Genomic DNA, 18,799 nt, shown 5'->3' with positions numbered 1-18,799 from the left:
TGTGCATTGAAACATTTCTGTGTGAGTTCATAGTGAGTGTTAGCCGTAGAACTGACCATTCGCTAGAAGGCGAGCTGCTCTGTAAAGAGTCCGTCAGTGCTGCATCTAACTTGTGTTAACACAAACGCTGAATCTTATAAATATAAAGCAGCTGGAGCAAACTCAACAACTCAGAAAATTTGCTGTTGATCACTATTGAAGCTCCAGAGCCCAAAGGATTGGTGTTTGGGACAGCCCTAAAAATTACAAACCTGTGGCTCTGAGTTTTTCCAAGATGAGGCTTGCCGCCATATCCAGGTCCATACGCACTCTGGCCACCTGCTGTAGAGAATCTACTGTGGCTGTTTGAGCAGACTGTCCATGTGATTGCAGGTATTCAGTCAGGAAGGCACTTTCATCCTGCAGACACACCTGCTGGTCTGCAGTGGACCTGAACTGCAACCTCTCAAACATGGAATCCTAAAGAAAATGAAAAGTTTCTATAGTTGCTACAATCCACTAGTGTGATTTGTATATTTGTATTGCACTGTGTTGCTGAACAAACAGGCTCATTTCAAATAAAAATTCATTCGTACCTCCAGGCAGTTGATGTACATCGAGTAGAGTTCAGTTTTGTCCGTCTCCTCCAAGATGTTGCACCGCTCAACTGCCACCAGATGCTGCTGCAGGTAACCTTTAACTTCATCGAAGCTTCAGAAACAGCACAATTTATACAAAAATGAGAAAGACGGCTAAAACTTTCAGAAGCACACATAAGTATGCGATATGCAACCGCGGTACCTCACCTGTACTTCAGCAGAAGTTTGAGCACTACTGACCGAACAACTGGGTTTTTATCCACAGAGTCATCAAACGGAGAAAGCACCTTTGTCAGCACTTGTCTACCAACTGGCAAATAAACAAAACAAGGGACTGTCAGAGCTGGCAAAACAGGAGTAAGCAGAGACATGGTTGTGCACACAGTCAAGTGAGTTGGGTTAGAACAGTGTCCTACGTCTGAAAATGGGTACAGTGTTGGCCTCCACCATGAGAAAGGACAGCAGATGGAGAATGACAGCTGAACAGGGAGGAGAGTTGTCCTTGAAGCACACAGTAGACACCAGGTCAACGAAGAAAGTGTTGCACTGCTTCCTGAACTGAGCGTGTTGGTTGACTAGAATCCTGCACATAACGAGAGACACAAGAGTTAAACAGCTTTTTGTTAAAATTCTTCACAAGCCAGATTCACAAAGCATGAAGTCGCCTTGATCCTATGAAGGAACTAATAATGGCACAGAGTGCATCAAAGAATTGTGTGTGTGTGTGTGTGTGTGTGTGTGTGTGTAAAGAAGCACACCATGCATTCCTCTTATGAGGAACAAAAATCAGTTCCCATTGCTTCACATGCAATTACCAACCTTATGTCTTCTGAGGGAACCATGGGGAAGTTGTCATCGACTGGCTGCATACAGAGGGGACAATACATCTGACCGGGCACCAGCCACTGTCTGATGCAGGCTACACAGTAGATGTGCTCACATGGCAAGCAGAGTGGATCCTGAGGGTCTCCCATACACACTGGGCACAGTTTAAGACCAAACCTGGAGAAACATAAACAAAAGGTGAAGACACAGGGTGGGGGTGAAGTACAGTAGGAGAGCTTTTGCTTAAATACAAACAATATAAATCTGGATTTCTACCTGAAGATGCGTTCGACAGCTCCATCTTTGCAGGTTTTGAGCAAACCGATCACTGCCTCAAATGACCGCTGAGTTTTGAGGTCTGAATTTTTTTCCATTATCTTGATAAATAAAGCAGATTCAACACATATCATTATGAGTGATGGAATTATTGTGGATACATTTTTGTGGTAATTCACTGAATACATGAATTTTTAGGTTAAGAAATCAGGCAAACCTGGCAAAGCCTTTTAGTATGCTCCAAAACTAAAGGTGTCAGCTTTTTCTCTATCTGCTCAATTCCCAACAACATGTGTTCCACAAAGAGCGAGAGAGTGAATATCCGATTCCATCCAGCCCTAAGAGCAAAGAAACACAAAAAATAACCATCCAACTCAATTCAGTAGTGTTTAAAGAGAACCTAAAAAACTCAGCACACATAACAGTCCAACTTGGACCAGTTTAATTAGGAATGATATTGGATTTTTTGCTAATATGTAACAACTCATTTGACCAACAACCAATACCAATATTGATTAATATTACTTTTTTCCCCACCAGTTTTAGTGATCAAGTCTCTTCTGTATCATTATTATATTATCCATACTCTTATTGTGATGGCCCACCAGCAGATGGACACATAAAATACAATGCTTTTCAGTATATATAAAATTTATTCATTGTGCAAAATAAGAAAAATCAGGTTGATAGTTTGTACATGTTTACTATATCAATAAAAAAAATATTGGTTTGTGGTATCAGCAGAAGTCAGTATGTTGGCCATTTCCAATATTTCATTTTAAAGCCAGTATCAGCTGATACTGGTGACATGCCTAATTTTAATATATTTTGTTTATTTAGTTTGACTCACTGCACTCTGCAGACGATTGCCTTGCTCCTCTCCCCATAACGTCTCACACTTTCCTCTGAGCAAATCAACTCTATGGGAACCTGTAGCTTTTTGACTTGTCTGAGCCAGGCTTGTCTTTGGACATCTGTATCCAGGAGTTGAGGCTCCAGGTACTCCACACATGCAAAAGCAGCATACACATCGAGCACCTTGGAGACAGGGGTAATATGATCAGTACATATCACAGGTAGCTTTAAAGGCAACATAAATATTACAACACATAATTTAATCTTAAAGTCAATATTATACATGTCAAGTTAACAAAAAAAACCTTGAGCTAAATGGAAAAATAAAATGTTGTTTAAATTTTTGAATGGTCTTTAAAGGCTCACCAGTTCAACTCCATCTCTGGTGTGATGATTCTGCAAGAGGTGCTGGGTAACCTGGGGCTCAATGCATATCATTCTGGAGAGGTTCTGCAGTCGGTTCTTGAACTCATGATAAGCCGCATGGACCCATGGAAGAGATGTCGCTGTATCTGTGGCATTAAGCTGCAATCGCAGCTCATTGACGCAACAGTTCAGAGCACCACACAGGAGCTGGTAGAGCAGATAATGTGTATTAGCATAAACATGCACAAACTATCACACAGATGTAACCTTATGATTGAAGTAGGATTTAGGTATAACAGGAAAACAACCTGCAGGTCTTCCTGACAAGTCACGTTCATTGTCATTGAGATGAAGTCCTGAAGGTAGCGTTGGAAAAACTCTATCTGCATCTCTCTGTCTGCTTTCTCGATGTATGGTCCCAGTGGTGTCCTCCAAAAGAACTTATCAAACTCTTGTTGAGTGTGGCCTAACAGACATATACATTTAGCTTTCACAACAATATCATGGTAATGACGTTTCAGAAGTGGAGGGTACCTGATAGCAGGCCAATACCTTCATGTTGAAGCGCATGAACCCAAAGTTCCTCCAGATAGTCCTTGATCCTCCAGCTGAAGGGCATGCTGCAGCTCATGTTCGTGTCTTGGGCAAGGTAGCTTTGTACAAGAATCGTTCTTGTCTCAGAGCTGTGAAAAGAAAAAATGTTAAAAATGCTAAAATATATGCAAAGTAAACAGTCTGTTGCATCTTATTATTTACAGGAATTTGGGTTCCTTTAAGTAAAATGCCACTTACTTGTGGTCCAGTGTTAGGCGTGGGATCTCCAGTAGCTTATCATTGCCAAAGATATCTAACCACAGCCTCTTGACATGATTACCACAGTTTTTATCTAGTAGGATGTCCAAGTTTTGGTCACGATCAATGACAGAAACCAGTTGTGCCAAGAGGGGTATAACCACAGCCTGAATGCGCTTCCATAAGGTGTGCCTGTTATGACCCCCAAAAAGTTAACAGTGCTGTTAAAAAAAACATCATATATGCATACATAGAAATTTTGCATTCTGCAGCTACAGCAGTCACCTGAAGGTGCCTCCTTCTTGCAAGGCATCAATGTTTGAGGCCTCTTTAATGACCCAGTTGCTTTTGATGGCTGAGAAAGTGTTGCCATCGTTAGTCACTAGCAATGAATGAAGATGCCTCTTCACAGTTTGCAGAAATTTACCTGACGAGAGTAAGAGAAGATGGTGAGCACTGCACTGCTGTGACAAAAACAAAAACACTGGAAAAAGTTGTGAAAGTACCTTCTACTTCATCATTTTCACTGAGGAGTGTTAACAGGATTTCAACTCTCCTAGTACTGCGGAAACCACTTTCCACCTGGTCCCTCAGCATGCCCACTGCACTTTGTACACAGCTCCGCACCAGTGCTGTCGTGTCCACAATGTTATCCCAGTCCTATAGTGGGAAGCTACACTGGTTACAAACTGTCACAAGCAGCTCAGGCTGACATAAAATGTCAATGTTGTCAGAAGGCACTGTGTGGAGGACACTTTTTTCTAAAATTGGTGCACTTATATCCAATGTTATAGGTGTGGATATTTAATTTAAGGCAGAAAACCAGTACTGTAAATTTGTGGTTTCTCCACAGCAGCAATTTTTTAAAAATGTATGTTATCTGTACTCACATTTTCCTCTGACTCTTCCTCTTGCTCATTCTCGGTGTACATGTCATCCACCTCCATGGCTGTAGAAAACAATTTAATTTAAAGCCACAATCTTTTATGTAATTATCAATTGCTATCAATTATTTATAAGTTACCTTCAGGGCGACTCATCTTTGTTTCAAACATTTGACTGATTGTCATGTTTTGCAAAGCTCTGATGTCTGAAACAATGTCCTTTGACCGTCTGAGGTCATCAATGTGAACCGATTTCCATGGGCCTGTGAATATGAATGTGACTCAGATTATTCTTCAAGCAAATTGATAAAAATAATTTAAATTAAAATTTAAGAGGGTGTCTTCTTACCTCCATGAAAGCCAACATAGGAAGTCCCTCCTTCTACTCTTGGCAGTCTGGTGATAAAGTAGACAAACACCCTGCCTCCCGTGCTCTCCTGAGTTAGTTTGTTGATTTCATTTATGGATGAATACCTAAAAACAAACAGCAAAACTAAATACAACAAAACCACACAGTGGTGCATTACCCAACAGAGAGGAACCTACTTTGCAGATGCAATGAGATTGGCACTATGAGAGGCTTCATCAAAATCACACTGAATGAGGAGGATCTTGTTGCAGGGTCCACTGTGACTTCTTTCACTCTCAGCAGTGAGGAAGTTCCTACAAGAAAACAGGGAATTAATTTTTAGACTGAAATTGTACCAAAAGATCATAGAAGTTGTCCTTGCTAATAATCATTCCCTGCTTTTCTACACATACAGTGTATCCTGGCAAACCTGTTGTAACAATACAAACATCATATCTGAGCAGATCGAAAATAATTACAATAAACTGTAAATCTGGTATTATTTCTCCCTGAAATGATTAATTTTCTTTCCTTGTCTCTTTTGTATTGTTTCTTTACAACTACACATACCAGTATTCACAAGAAATGTAAGTACTTTGTAGCTTTGTTTATTGCAGTTCACTGTGTGAAAATACCAAGATGTTTCAGGTTTATGGGCCATAACTGCTAAGTGTAAAATGAGACATTCCTTAATATATTAACCAACCTGATCTTCTTCAGGAAGGAGTGTTCTGTGTCAAACTGCTGGAGCGAGAGAAGTTCAACGCTATGCAACATTTGCTGCAAAGGTTCCAGGTCAGATACTGTCAGAAGTCTGGAGAATGTTGACACCTGTGATTTAAAAATACAATTAAAGCCTTAACAATCAATACTTAGAGCTTCAGGATATATATGAAACCTGTATCATATGACAACATTAAGCGTACCTCTGTGAAGGAGGAGAAGCAATGGACTTCCTCCCTTGTGTGAGCAAGTATGAAGTCAGCCAAACAGCTGGTATTCTGCTCTTCAAAGTAGGCCCTGGCCAGATTTTCACTCTCCACTTTGGGAAGGCCTGTGCAGTCCAAGCGCACAACTGAGTCCGGTGTGGCGCATTTGAGCAGTATGAGTTTAGCCTCATCCAGTATTCTCCTCTCAGGATCTGAGATCTCCATACTGTCCTTTTGCTTCTCTGTTACTTGAAGTATCACAGAGGCACATGTGTCCGAGTGGTAGCCAATGAAGACATCTGGTGGTTGGTACTTGTAAACCTGAGCTGCTGCTGCGTGTTGATTGTTGAGAGACACAAAAAGTCTCAACCATTTCTCCAATTCATTCACAATCCTCTTCTGCTCAGATTTAAGGACAGTGTGGATGTCCAGATAGTGTTTCTCCAGCCTGTTGATGAGAGGTATTGGGAACTGTTTGTACACCACCTCTCTTTCCTCAATGACAATTAGTCTGAAGTCTTGGTGCACCCGGCATTTCACACGATGGGTTCCCAGTCCAAGGTCAACATATTTCTGTCCTCCCAAGCAGACATAGTATTGGTTGAGGGCATCATAAAGACTTTCATAGAGGTTCTGCAAGTTCAGGAGCACAACTGTTTGACCTGTCTCCATGCAGATCTTTACTCTGTTGATGTTGCGGCAGATTTGGGTATACTCTTGGTCTTTTGGGAAACTGGATCCAAAGATTATCTCTGGCTGACCACTTTCTGAAAAGAAGCTTTGCTGCAAGATCTGTAGGGCTGCGTAGTTTTTTGTTAGCACCAGCAGGTACCGACATTCTTCTTCTTGTCCAACTGCCTGAATGTTTTCTCTCACAAACTCAATGGTACTGATGTTCTCTAGGTTGGGTGCAATCTGCAGTCTTTTGGTAAAGACTGTAACTGCATCCACATCATCCCTGCCACTGAAATTTCTCAACACGGCCTTCGCGGTTTCTTCTGCAGTGGGCCTCTTTTGAGAAGCCTTTGCTACAGCAAAAATCATCTTAATCAAGCTGTAATAGTCACGAAGGCCAAAAAAGCCTTTGCCTTGTTTGCGGCAGATGTTCAAGTAGGCTCTTGCAAAGGGTTGGAAGAAATCCCTGACCTTCTCCAAAACCATTGCATCAGATTTGCATATGCCTTTAGCACTCTCAATGAGTTCCTTCTCATCAGGGTCACCACGGGAGACAAAAATGCCTCTGTTCATCTTTGCAGGGTCTAAAGCCCAGTTGGAGATGCCAATGAATCCAACCTTCTTGTGTGGTAGTGGCTCATCATCAATGCATCCCTCTTCTAGCAGTGGATGAAGGGTTTTCAGTGGCATCTTTGGAGAATCCTCAGCCAGCCCAATCTCATCAAGAACCACAACTGAAATGTACTCATCCAGGTTCTTTCCTTCCTGGAAGCGCCCGCATTGCTTGAATGTGTTAATGATGCCTTCTGGTGTTGAGTGAGGGCTACACTGGAAGGACACCAAATGGACTTGTTTAAGCATTTTGTAGAGGTCTGAATGAGCCGCCTGGCCCTGCATCGCATCTGCCACCAGAGTTTTAGACAGAGATTTGGAACTTCCAGGTTTTCCAACTAAGAAGAGAGGGATTCTTAGCTCAATGCAGAGAACCATCATGAAGACATTCTCTTTAAGGGCACTGTTTCTTGCAATAGTAACCCCCATTGGCACACCACTGAGAAGTAAATCCTGCATGAGTGTGATTTCCTGCATCACCTTCACTGGGGTGTATGCTGGTGGTAGGCTTTTGCTGATTTTCTGTCTGTATTTATCCTTTTTTTCTAGGCAGGCATGGTAGCACACCCCTATGGCCATGACTAGAGACCAGAGCACAGGGTCTCTGACCTCACGCTGCCTGTAATGCCTTTCATTCTTCTCTGCATTTTGATTACTCTCAAATTTTTCAAGCTCTGCAAACAACATGACGTGGTTGTCGTAGAACCAAACAAAAGACTGCATGCAGCGTTCGACATCTCTCAGGCTGACAAAGCTGCATTCATCTTTTCTTGTCCGCATGTACTTCTGTGAAGCTGAAAGAACATCAGTGATCGACTTTACGTAACTTTGATTGATTTCTTTGTTTTCAACCACTCTTTGCACAATCTGATGGATGTATATTTTCTCTGTGTGATCGTTTAGTTGTCCAAAGTCCCACACGAGAGGGATCATGCTTGGTGGTAAGGCTTGAACTCTGTAGACCAACTGGCGGAGAGGGATAGACCCAAGCTTTTCATCTGTTTCTTCAGCTCGCACTCTGTAACCAAGGCCTGAAGATTCTAACCTCCCAATCATCTCATCCGTGTGCTTTCGGTAAGGGTTGCATGCTGCGATAATCTGCAAACCGCAGCTTGGTGTCAAACTTTCCCCTTTGACTGTCCTGTCACAGAGGACCTCTTTAATACTGCTGATGGCCTCAGTAGTGTTGGCCTCATCAAAGAAGAGAACGGAGTCAAATCCGTAGTCTAGCTTGTTAACATTAGCAATGTCCTCCGCTTCTCTGACTTTGGTGTAAATCATCTCTGAGGTTGTCCCTCCATGAACCTTGACCAGTTTCATGTTCTCAGTGGCCACGCCACTCCTACGCAACTCACACAGGAATTTGATGAGTCTCGTCTTACCACAACCTGTCTCCCCCATGATGATGACAGGGATGCCACACCTGAACCGCATATGGATTGCCAGCATCTTCAGTATGTTGTCAGTTGTGAGCTCATATGTTTCATCAGGGTCAAGAGGCCACTGGATGCCAAGGACATTGCAGATTCGCTCAATTTTCTCCCCTCTTGGAAGGTGATCAAAGTCCATATTAAAAGGGACTCTCTGTAGCTTTAGGCCTTCATACAATGCCCTTGTCATGACATTCTTTTTTATCACCCTTCCAGAGATGGGCTCAATTGCATCAACAAAGTTCTGGTCATTGGGCTGAAGATGGAAACCAATGAAGGTCATGGACACATGGTCATCATTAAAGAAGATGTATGGGTGTGGTTCTGTTTCCCATCTCTTTCTGATCAGAAAAGGTGCTAGGTCTTCATCTCGAACATCTGTCAGGTCCATCTGTAGCTTTCCAGGACTCTGGTCAGAGATGCTGAGTGATGGAGTGGCAAAGTCCTTTGCCATCAGAATCATGAAGTCCACCACAAAGGTTTTGAATCCAGCCAGTGTGTCTCCAGTGAAAGTGGCATCACAAAAAACAGACGTCTCACAGTCTTTCAGTTGAAGATTAAGGAACCACGCAAAATTTCTCAGTTCTGCCCACGATGGGTCAACAATTCCACAGAACATGAGAAGCATCTGAAGACATTCCACATGTGATCCTTCAACACCCTTATATGTGAACACATCAAGATTAATGTGGTTATGAAAGCGTGTCAAATACTGGTATGGCCGCTGAAAGGCTTCGCTCCTGAACTCTCCATCATCCATCAGTGGGTCATCAGAGCTTACAATGGTAGGTTCCTCTTCCTTGCTCATCTCCAGCATTAGCACCTCTTTGGGTGGTCGGCAGAAAATATTTGGAAACACATCTGTGAATGTGCTGTTCACAGTTTGTGCCTACGCAGAAAACAGAGATATTAAACACATTATAGGGTAAGCAATGGTTTAAAATCAGATGACAAATGATTAGCATTATTGCCTAAAAAACTCTTACCTGTCGGGAAGCATTTCTGGCTGACATGACAGTCGGCTCTAATATCTCGATGACATACAACTGCTTGTCACTGCACTTCCATGTCTTTCCCTCAGAGTCCATCAAATAGCGCAGAATCAACAATTTGAAAAGAAACTCATGGAGACCTTTCTGCACCTATTAATAACACAAAACACAGTTCATTAACACCATACGTAACCTGTCGAAACATATCCCAATAATAAGGCTATATTGCACTAAGCTCAGCATTTGCTCGAGACTAATTATTACCGATGATGTGATGTCGAAGTGGAACAACATGAGTTCTTTCTTCTTGGGGGTGTTCAACAGAGATTGAAGGATGACATTCTCATCAACATTTGGTTCAATCAAGCGGATGCATTTCATCATTGTCGGCTTTTTGCTTGAGTGCTTCAGTTTGTCATACAGCCTCTTGATGTAGAGAGATTTACCTGCAAGTTTAAAAACAGGTAAGTATCATGGGTATTAATAGTCATACAAATGAAATATTTAGCATGATCAATTTGAAGTAGCTGAGTACTGTACATATATACTAACCAACACCAGCCCTTTTGGATGACACGACACCAACGCACAGTCGGTCTTTGAATGCAGCTGCAGCACTGTCTTGATCTGCTGGGACAACGTAGTGTTTGTGAAGGTACCACTGGATCCTTGCCAATGGCTCCTGGGGGACCATGTGCAATCTGTACTGGCTGAAGGCTGAAGGAAGGTAGGCATGTTCTCTTTCTGAGCTGCAGATGATGACAAGTTTGTAGTCTTTCCTGCTCTGCATTTTCATTCGCTGAAAAAAGTTCTCAACTTTAGAGCTCACATCGTAAGTGAGCAGATCTCCAAAGAGTAGAGAGTATATCTTCTGCCCCCTGTAGCCTGTGCTAAGACAACGTCTGAGGAATAGCTCCACCTGTTCATATGGTGTTGAGGGGTTGCACAGGAGAACCTCATCATAGGTGGGAAGTGTCTCATCTTCACTACTCATGTAAATGGAGATGCATGCTGTCAAGACCTCATCATGCGGACAGACAATGAGGTTTGGATTTCCTGTGAGCAGGCCTTGAGGTAGTTGCCTCTGTATGAAAGCCCCAGCGTTACCTTCAGAAATATCTTCTTCGCTCTCACTTTCTTTGTTGGCCAGTATTTCCAACAGTCTTCCAAGACTTTTTATATCAAGAATGTGTGGAAGACAATTCTTCATGTCTTTCATGTAGGCATTCCATATGAGATCAAATTTCTGGGAACCATTTGTTTGCTCTGTGAGACTCAGCAGAGGATCTAACTCACTGGTGAAGTCTTGGCCTCCCAGCTCAGTTCTTGGCACCATAACAAAAGTCTGGAACTCAATGTCTTCATTTTGCTCATGTGGTTTGGTGAGGATCTCATACTGGAGTTCGTGCCAGACCTGTCTCAAGTCTAAGGCCATGCAGTTTGGCTTGACAAAGGAAAGCATCATGAGAATTTGGTCTTCCACATTGTTCACATTTTGTTGAGTCAGCTTGCTGCAGAGGTAGACAATCTGTTCAGCTGTATAGTAGTTTAGATAGTAATGCTGGGACCTCTGTTTGTCCACAAAATTCATCCAATAGTCCAGGCATTTCTCCATTTTCCTACAAAATTCAGGAAGCTGCTCCTCTATGCTGCCCTCCACAATGACAACACTGAGAAGATTGCCAAGGTTGAAGTCCATCATAATACTGGGTTCCCCACTGCTTAAACAGCAGTTGATTTGTGCTTCCCAGTGTCTGAACAGAGGATTACCAGCAGTGTAGAGGGCAATGAAGGCCTCAGCTAGTCTTTGAACACTGGCAAAAACCTGAAAAATAAATAGTTAGATGCAACTGTAAATTCTTTTTTTAATAAGCAAGAGGCATGTGTATAGTATAGCTGTCATACATTGAGCTAATGAGAATGATACCATAGTCATTGCATTTTATGCAATAAGTTCACTCAAGTCATCAGTGTTGATGTTAATGGATATTATCAGCTCTGCAATACTTAGAATAAGAATAAAATACTTTCTTTCCATAAATTATTATTTCTTTTATTTAAGCATTTCATTTATTTAGTTGATCAATTTAGATATTCTTATTACTGTTATCTCTGTGAATGAGGTTAATGTTCAAAAATGTAATGTATCTTCAAGAAGAAAAGAATGAACAAAAAATAGTATGAGCATCATAATTATCATCAGTAAATATCAGTAAAAGCATTGGTAGTATTAGAAGTAGCAATTCAGCCTATATGCTAAAGAAAGTGATGTTAATTAAATAAAAGGGAAACATTTCAATATACCTCTGCAAAGTGATCAACTTCATTCTGGCCCTGATCCCCTTTCCCAGACATGAGCATGAGTTTGTTTTGCAGCTCCCGCAGGTCCTCGAGAGAATAGCAGCGCATCTGCCGGCCTTCATCATGCTCCTCTGGAATCTGCAGCTTCAGGGCAGTGTCAAGACTCAACTGGATTGAAAAACAGAAATACACTTTCATTGTAGAAATGTTGTTCTCAGATACAATCTCTTTGCTGTACTGACATAGGGATGCCCATCAACTTCTATGTTAATATTTACCTTTTTTACATTTTGTGCACTAATCAGGTAGATACCCTTGTTGTTGATGGCTGATGCTAAAGAGAGGGATGACAGCTCCACTGACCCATGACTGTCCTTCACAGTCTTCAGCCATTCCAAATGGCGTGCACTGTCCCGCTATGAAAAAGGATAATTCTTAAATGTGTTGTTAAATATTCATTTTCTATTTCATATGTTTAGGGTTAACCCAAGCACCCTAACTACACGACAGAAGTTTTCAGGTTTATACTTTTAGTAGTTGCTTCCTCTTACCAGTTTTTCTGGTAGTTTGCTGTCATTTTCTAAAGCTCTCCAGAGCTTCTTGAGCACCTCTTTGAAGACATGAAAGCCAGAGTCTGGTTTGAGCTCATATAGCAATGAGGAGTAGCCAAGGACAGCATCATGGAAGCAAGCCACACGATCCACGTCCATGTCATTCTCTCCCGCTGAGATGGAAGCCAGGTCAACAAATACCTTCAACTCATTGATATCTGAAAAAGAAAAACATTTTTTAAATTAATTTGTATGAATGAGCATTTAAAAAAATGCTGCTGTGACTACTGCAGATAATAAATATTAATACCTTCCAATGCATCTTTTACCCATTTTACAAAGTGTCCTCTGAGTCCCAGCTCATGAAGGCACAGTCTGCGTGGCTCAGTGATGTCCACCAGGACCATCTTTGCCTGCATCAAGTCATTGTCAATCCTATTGAGCTGCTCTTTTTGAAAGCCTGCATGATTCTGAGGTGAGAAAAGAGTCAAAAGTTCAAGACATTACAATAACTTAATGTGCATATAACGTAATATTTTTGGATGCAATATGCTTCATTTAAAACATGGCCACTTACTACTTCTGTGAGCGTCTCCAAAACCCTGAAGTCCCCTTGCAGGTGAAGCGTCTCTTTGACCATCATGATAATTTGAGCGGAATTGACAGCTAGATGAAGTTCGTGATACTGCTCAATCTGTTGAACCCTGCTGTGGATCCACTGAGTGTCAGTGGATTTATCGACTCTGCACATAATGTCCAGGTCCTGTATAAGCTTTTCATACTTGCCCTTATAATCCCTGAAGAGCTCATTTACTTCCTCGAGCCTTATGCTGCCATTCTTCAGACGAGTGTAGATGTCTTTGTAATCAGCAAAGCAAGGCTCAAAAATTTCATCATGTATCATTTCTGGTGTTGCCATAATGTCCACTACTTCATGTTGGTCAGGGTTGTCTTCTAACATTTCCTCAGCGGCCACGAGTTTGGCTTGTTTCTCCCAACACACTTTGAAAATATGACTGTCTCTGAAGGTGAACAGGACCTCTGCCATAGTTCTGGTTTCTTCACTCAGACTGAAGTAGGTAACAATACCAGCCACGGGAGAAGGCATTTGGTCAAATGGATGAACCTCCATGAAATGGTTCAGGGTCTTTATCTCAATGTCGACTTGTTGACTTGCTTCCATGTCAGCAACATCAACTGTCAAGGAAATAAAATGTGTTAAATTTGCAACTCTGTGATCTGACAGATTATCCACATAAACTGTTTATAAAGATGGATGACATGAAAGCTCCCCAAGAGTGAAACCAAAACATCTCAATCACCCCCTGGTGGCTGACAGTTTAGGTCATGAAGCTGACCCCTCCCTGTTAGTGAATGGGACATGGGTCAAACTATAAACTCCAAATGCAAGTCAAATAATTTTTTTCCGAAGATGCTTGACTACGGCTACAACTGACGTCACCAGTGCAAGATGGCAGCATCTGTGATATTTTGGTTTCACCTATGCATAGCGAGGGTAAGTGGGGACATGATGTCTATCTTTAAATACAGTCTTTGATTTTCCACAATACCTGTCATATGTTCCTCAAGTATGTGGCTCATTGTTAAGAAGATGTCCACAAGCTCCTTCTCATGGTACACAGCTTTCACTTCATCCTGTCTGCAATGTAACAGCCTCCTCATTTTGGCAATATCCTTGTATTGTTCATTTTCAGAGAGGCAATCTGTTTGGATTAAATCACACACACAGACATCTCAGTATTTCTATAAGGCCATTGTATTCCATTGCACAAAACAGGCAGGTTCTGAGGTTATTCATTATCAAATTTTGAACAATTTTTTCTCGTGAAATCTTCTATGACAAGCAGATTGTTATTACCGATCTTCAGCAGGTCTAGGAAGGTGTTCCTCTTTTCCAAAATGATGTTGAGCAGACTGATCTTAATGTCTCCATGGACCAGTTGATTGGTGATGGCTGTTAGTGAGGATATGGCTATAGCAATTCTGTCCCTGGCATCTTGAGAGAGCTTTTCAATCAGCTTTTCGTCTGCGCCTGCAATGACAGAAATGACAAGTCAGAATTTTTATCTAGAACCACATCAATGAATACAGTGCTTCTGCTATTAAATCATAAACCGAGGCCTGGTTTTCTACCTCCCTAACCTACAGAATTTTTCTCTTTGATGTGTGCATGTTTCAATGGTTTATTTATTCCCAATGAGATACCATGTAGTTGGAAAATGTCTTTGGCGGCAGTCCAGGAGAGAAGGTGCTGAAGGACCAGTTCTTCATCTTCCTGATAATTTCCTTGAAGATCCTTTGGCCAAGATTTCTGAATAATGGCTGAAATGAGTTTTCCAAATTTCCAGTCGATCTTGAGCCTCTCAAAAAGCCTTCCTTCAGACTTGGTCTGCAATAAGGTAAAACAGCCTTAAACATTAGTGCATATCATGCTTCTAGATTATTTGAGTCATGATTCAGTCATTTTTGTCAATAGATTTAACTTTTAATATTGTTCTTAAATATCTTAACTATGGGAAGGACCATGGTAAACTATGTCATTGATATGTGTAAATGTATAAATCGTAGAGTTCAATGTTGAATGAGAAGTCTTCATACCTGGCACAAAGATGTAACAGCCTCAAGAGCACATCTCTCAATACTAGCAGCAACATGTGGATGAGATTCACTGAGTTCCTCAATCTTTGTGCAGTAGAATTCAATTTGATCCAAAGCAGACTCCTGAAGCCAGAGAGAAACATAAGATATATGTTATATTTTATAGTTTTATACAAAAGAAAATCCAAGCACTAGCAAAAGATGCATTACATACCTGTTTGTATTTGCCCTCAAAATCCATTGTGAATGTCTGTTTCCATTCTTTTGTGCACTCTTCATTTTTGAATTGTACGGAGATGATGTTGTTCCAAATCTGTAACAAACAACCAGCATATTAATTATTGTCAAACTTTCTCTACCAATGATGTGAGCATCTACGAGTACAGTTTGTGTTCAATCTACAAAATACATAAAGCTGCTCACTTCCATCTCAATTTTTGTGTCATCTCGCAATATGGATGACCAACCCTTCCTGAGCAAACCCTGTCTAAAGGAGCAGCTGATCCAGTCTCTCATGATGGCCATCGCCTGAGAGATTGCCAAGTCCTTTGCACATCGCTGCTCTATTTCTCCTTCTTGAGACTCCTGAAAGAGAATTATCAGTACAGCATTTGAGAAATGCAAGACTTAACACAGTGTGAAATACTAAAAGCTTGCCTCATGATATTCACTTCACATACCTGCTGCTTGTTGCAGTGAACAAAGTCTGACACTGATGCAACCAGATTCATGCATGCTACAGGAATATCAGGGAAGTTCTGTGTATATGATGCCGGTTTGACTCCTTTGCAGAGCTTCTCTAACAGTCTCACTGCTGTTATAAGGCACTCTCTCCTATAAGCCTCGGTAAAATGACTACAATAAAACAAAAAAGAATGAAATTGTGCATATCAATAACTCACCACGAGTTACCTTGAGTTCTTGAAGTAAACTTCATTTTTCTCTCATGCTTCTACTTTAAGCAAAGAAACCAGAAAGGGCAAACATTCTGCAAGAATTGTAGTTTGTGGGGGCATGTTTAACAACAGCAAAACTATATCAAAATCCCATTTACAAACTCTCATACAACTCTTGCAGTATAATTAAGTCTCACTTATGCAGTCCAATGCTTAGTTCTTCCCAGACATGCACATTTTTACTAAGACGTTTCAAATTAAAACACTTCCACCTATGAGTAGGACACCCTTGGAACACCTGAGCACATGCACTCATATGAGCTGCGCTTTAGCAAAGTCCATGCACATGTGCATGCCCATGCACATTACTCAGCTGTGCATGAGATTGTTTATACTGACATTTTCAATCCTAATGTTTTAGCAGAAATGAATGTTTTTGTAACAAACTGAGCACACAAGATAAATGAAATATGGATTATACATGAGTTCAGTGAGAGTCTGCAGCGGATGTTTTGATGTAGTTTTGCTGTTGTTAAACACGGTCTCCGTTGACTTCAAATCATAACAAAAGATTGCAATTTTTAACTTTCGTTTCGCTGTGGAGGCTTGAGAGACAACGATTTCTTCACAAATTCAATGTAACGTGGGGTGAGTAATTGGTATACAAAAAACAGTTTGCAAGTTGTTTTTTTTTAAGCATCAAATATGGTAAACATGCCTCTCTTCATGATGAAATTTTATTTCATGATCAGCAAAATCAGTAAAATAGCATTACAAGAATATGGCAAGAAGTCTTTAAATATTATCTTCCTGTGTGATACCAATCCAACCAACAAACAGAAATGACCTGTCTCTGACTTCATGCCTTCTATGATTCAAATGAAAATCTGCTTAACTTTTAAGATGAAATTACCTGTATTTTTCTTCAATGAGGTTTTCTTGGATGTGTGAGAGAATAGCAGATACTGTCTGTAAAGTGCAAATCCAAGAGCATTAATTAGTTTAATGTTCTGTAATATATCCCTGAAATTTGTAATTTGCAACTAGTGTTTCAACTTCACCTGGACGTTAGTGCCCATAATGTCAGCAGGAGCCTTGTTAGTGAAAACGTAAAGCATGTCCAAAAGCTCAGTGTTGATGATGACGATACACTCCATGAGTTCATCAAGTGGCATCAAGAACAAGCATGATCGCACTAAAAGTGCATCCACTTCCATCAAGTGACTGTGGTTTTTCATCAGATTCACCATTGCCCTGAAAACAAAATTAGTAAACATGTAAAGTAATATCTACCTGCTGGAAGATGTTTGCATACACTGTACTTCAGCAAAGGCAGGGGGACTCTTACTTCCTCGCTTGACTGTTTATGTAGTCTGAGGTCCTTATTTCAAGGCCTTGTAAACCTGCCCAGGATAAGCCGTACTTCGATTTTCCATAAGTTAGCACTTCAAAGGGCTTTATGTTGCCTTTGAGGAGGTGGAGGAGTGGTAGTACCAGAATCCATCGGGGCATCCCCCCTGCCCTCACAACGTTTATCAGAGACACCAACTGAAATGACAGACTACAACAGAGAAAATGAATTATTAGGGCACATATAAATAGTACGTCATTAGTCTTCAGTCAGCAGATTGTGACTGTCGCTTCAATTTGTTTATAGTTATTGTATCACTGAATTAGGTACCTACTTCTTGAGAATAGCGACATCCTGTGAAAAATCTGCCCAGTACTGAAGGAAATTCTCTTTGTTTAGGTTGGGCAGGCATAGCCTTGTGCAGAGCCGACTGAGCTCACCATCATTTAATTTGATATCATGCTGATTGCACACACAGAGCATGATTAAAGCCGCTCTCATTGGGTCCTGAATGTAGAGCATCTTTCCTTCTCCATCCTTCACCAACTGTGGAATAAGGTTTGTCAGCATGAACTCCTTCAGCATCTTCCTCACCTAGGATATCAGACCAGAGAAACAGAGGTAATATGAGAGGGTGTTTCTAGACCATGTGTAATGCTTCTGTGTGAAGCTGATGAACTTGCAATCTTACATCATCTTTCCCATAACCCAAGGAGCTCCATTTCTTATGCGTGTCCTCATACACAAAAGGCTCCCCATAAGTCTGGAAGAACTGGTTTAGCTGGATCAGAAAACTTTTCAAATTGGTATCACTCCAGCTCCTGAGATGATCAAAGATAGTCTCCAGCATCACGTTGCCTGCAATCTCTCTGCCTTGAATCAGATCCCTCCTTTGTTCAGGCCAGAACCTTTCTTTCCAGCGTTTGAACACATTCTTTGATGGCTCAGCACAGATAATGTCATCATATTGATGCCAGTCCCCTTTTAGAAAAAGAAAATATGACTTACATGAGATTTCAGAAGAGTAACCAGAATATAGATATTGCCAGGCAGGCAGATGTAACTACAAATAGCCTCAGAGAAAGTTGCATTTACCTTCTTCATTGAGGAGGTGGGACTTCACAAACAAACATCTGTTGGTAGGATGCTGTGTATAATCCAATTTGTATATGTACTCATACTCATATTTGCTTTTCTTCTTGTTATATACAACATATTTGTATGGAATTGACACAGACACAGCATCACTTTTGACTGTCACCAGACTGCCCTCGACCAGAAAACCATGTTCTCCAAGATTCCTGCATGGAAAGGGAAAGAAAGTCAAATGTACGTGGTATTTAGTCAGTCAAATTGGACATTAAAGGTCCACTGTGTTGCATTTAGGGGTGAATATAAAGGCAGATCTGGAATATAATAGAGTAAGTATGTTTTCTTTAGTGTATAACCACCTGAGAATAAGAATCGTGTTTTCGTTAGAATGAGCAGTTCATAACTACATAGGGAGCAGGTCTTCAA

At 41.0% G+C, this 18,799-nt stretch overlaps 1 protein-coding gene across 1 annotated transcript in view; it reads right to left on the bottom strand.

Moving 5' to 3' along the window:
• Positions 1–18,799, bottom strand: part of rnf213a (ring finger protein 213a) — a 37,962-nt gene that overhangs the window by 9,285 nt on the left and 9,878 nt on the right. Inside the window, exons 10-50 of the mRNA XM_042504301.1 lie at positions 18,377–18,582; positions 17,973–18,262; positions 17,616–17,875; positions 17,279–17,491; positions 16,992–17,184; positions 16,844–16,899; positions 15,715–15,889; positions 15,458–15,619; positions 15,249–15,347; positions 15,035–15,157; positions 14,642–14,825; positions 14,295–14,468; positions 13,987–14,139; positions 12,993–13,612; positions 12,726–12,885; positions 12,416–12,633; positions 12,143–12,280; positions 11,868–12,032; positions 10,116–11,388; positions 9,828–10,009; positions 9,558–9,713; positions 5,852–9,460; positions 5,632–5,756; positions 5,123–5,239; positions 4,926–5,050; positions 4,717–4,839; positions 4,583–4,641; positions 4,199–4,352; positions 3,978–4,119; positions 3,693–3,884; positions 3,453–3,583; positions 3,209–3,366; positions 2,901–3,107; positions 2,530–2,717; positions 1,897–2,017; positions 1,680–1,780; positions 1,398–1,580; positions 995–1,161; positions 786–888; positions 576–690; positions 252–459 (exon numbers count right to left, since the gene is read on the bottom strand). Of these exons, the coding sequence (XP_042360235.1) occupies positions 252–459; positions 576–690; positions 786–888; positions 995–1,161; positions 1,398–1,580; positions 1,680–1,780; positions 1,897–2,017; positions 2,530–2,717; positions 2,901–3,107; positions 3,209–3,366; positions 3,453–3,583; positions 3,693–3,884; positions 3,978–4,119; positions 4,199–4,352; positions 4,583–4,641; positions 4,717–4,839; positions 4,926–5,050; positions 5,123–5,239; positions 5,632–5,756; positions 5,852–9,460; positions 9,558–9,713; positions 9,828–10,009; positions 10,116–11,388; positions 11,868–12,032; positions 12,143–12,280; positions 12,416–12,633; positions 12,726–12,885; positions 12,993–13,612; positions 13,987–14,139; positions 14,295–14,468; positions 14,642–14,825; positions 15,035–15,157; positions 15,249–15,347; positions 15,458–15,619; positions 15,715–15,889; positions 16,844–16,899; positions 16,992–17,184; positions 17,279–17,491; positions 17,616–17,875; positions 17,973–18,262; positions 18,377–18,582 (11,528 nt within the window). The remainder of the gene's footprint in view (positions 1–251; positions 460–575; positions 691–785; positions 889–994; positions 1,162–1,397; positions 1,581–1,679; positions 1,781–1,896; positions 2,018–2,529; positions 2,718–2,900; positions 3,108–3,208; positions 3,367–3,452; positions 3,584–3,692; positions 3,885–3,977; positions 4,120–4,198; positions 4,353–4,582; positions 4,642–4,716; positions 4,840–4,925; positions 5,051–5,122; positions 5,240–5,631; positions 5,757–5,851; positions 9,461–9,557; positions 9,714–9,827; positions 10,010–10,115; positions 11,389–11,867; positions 12,033–12,142; positions 12,281–12,415; positions 12,634–12,725; positions 12,886–12,992; positions 13,613–13,986; positions 14,140–14,294; positions 14,469–14,641; positions 14,826–15,034; positions 15,158–15,248; positions 15,348–15,457; positions 15,620–15,714; positions 15,890–16,843; positions 16,900–16,991; positions 17,185–17,278; positions 17,492–17,615; positions 17,876–17,972; positions 18,263–18,376; positions 18,583–18,799) is intronic.

This window comes from Plectropomus leopardus, chromosome 17 (genome assembly GCF_008729295.1).
Source record: "Plectropomus leopardus isolate mb chromosome 17, YSFRI_Pleo_2.0, whole genome shotgun sequence".
Classification (NCBI taxonomy): domain Eukaryota; kingdom Metazoa; phylum Chordata; class Actinopteri; order Perciformes; family Serranidae; genus Plectropomus; species Plectropomus leopardus.
The sequence above is the reverse complement of the archived record's forward strand: the minus strand, read 5'-3'. Positions and strand labels throughout refer to the sequence as shown.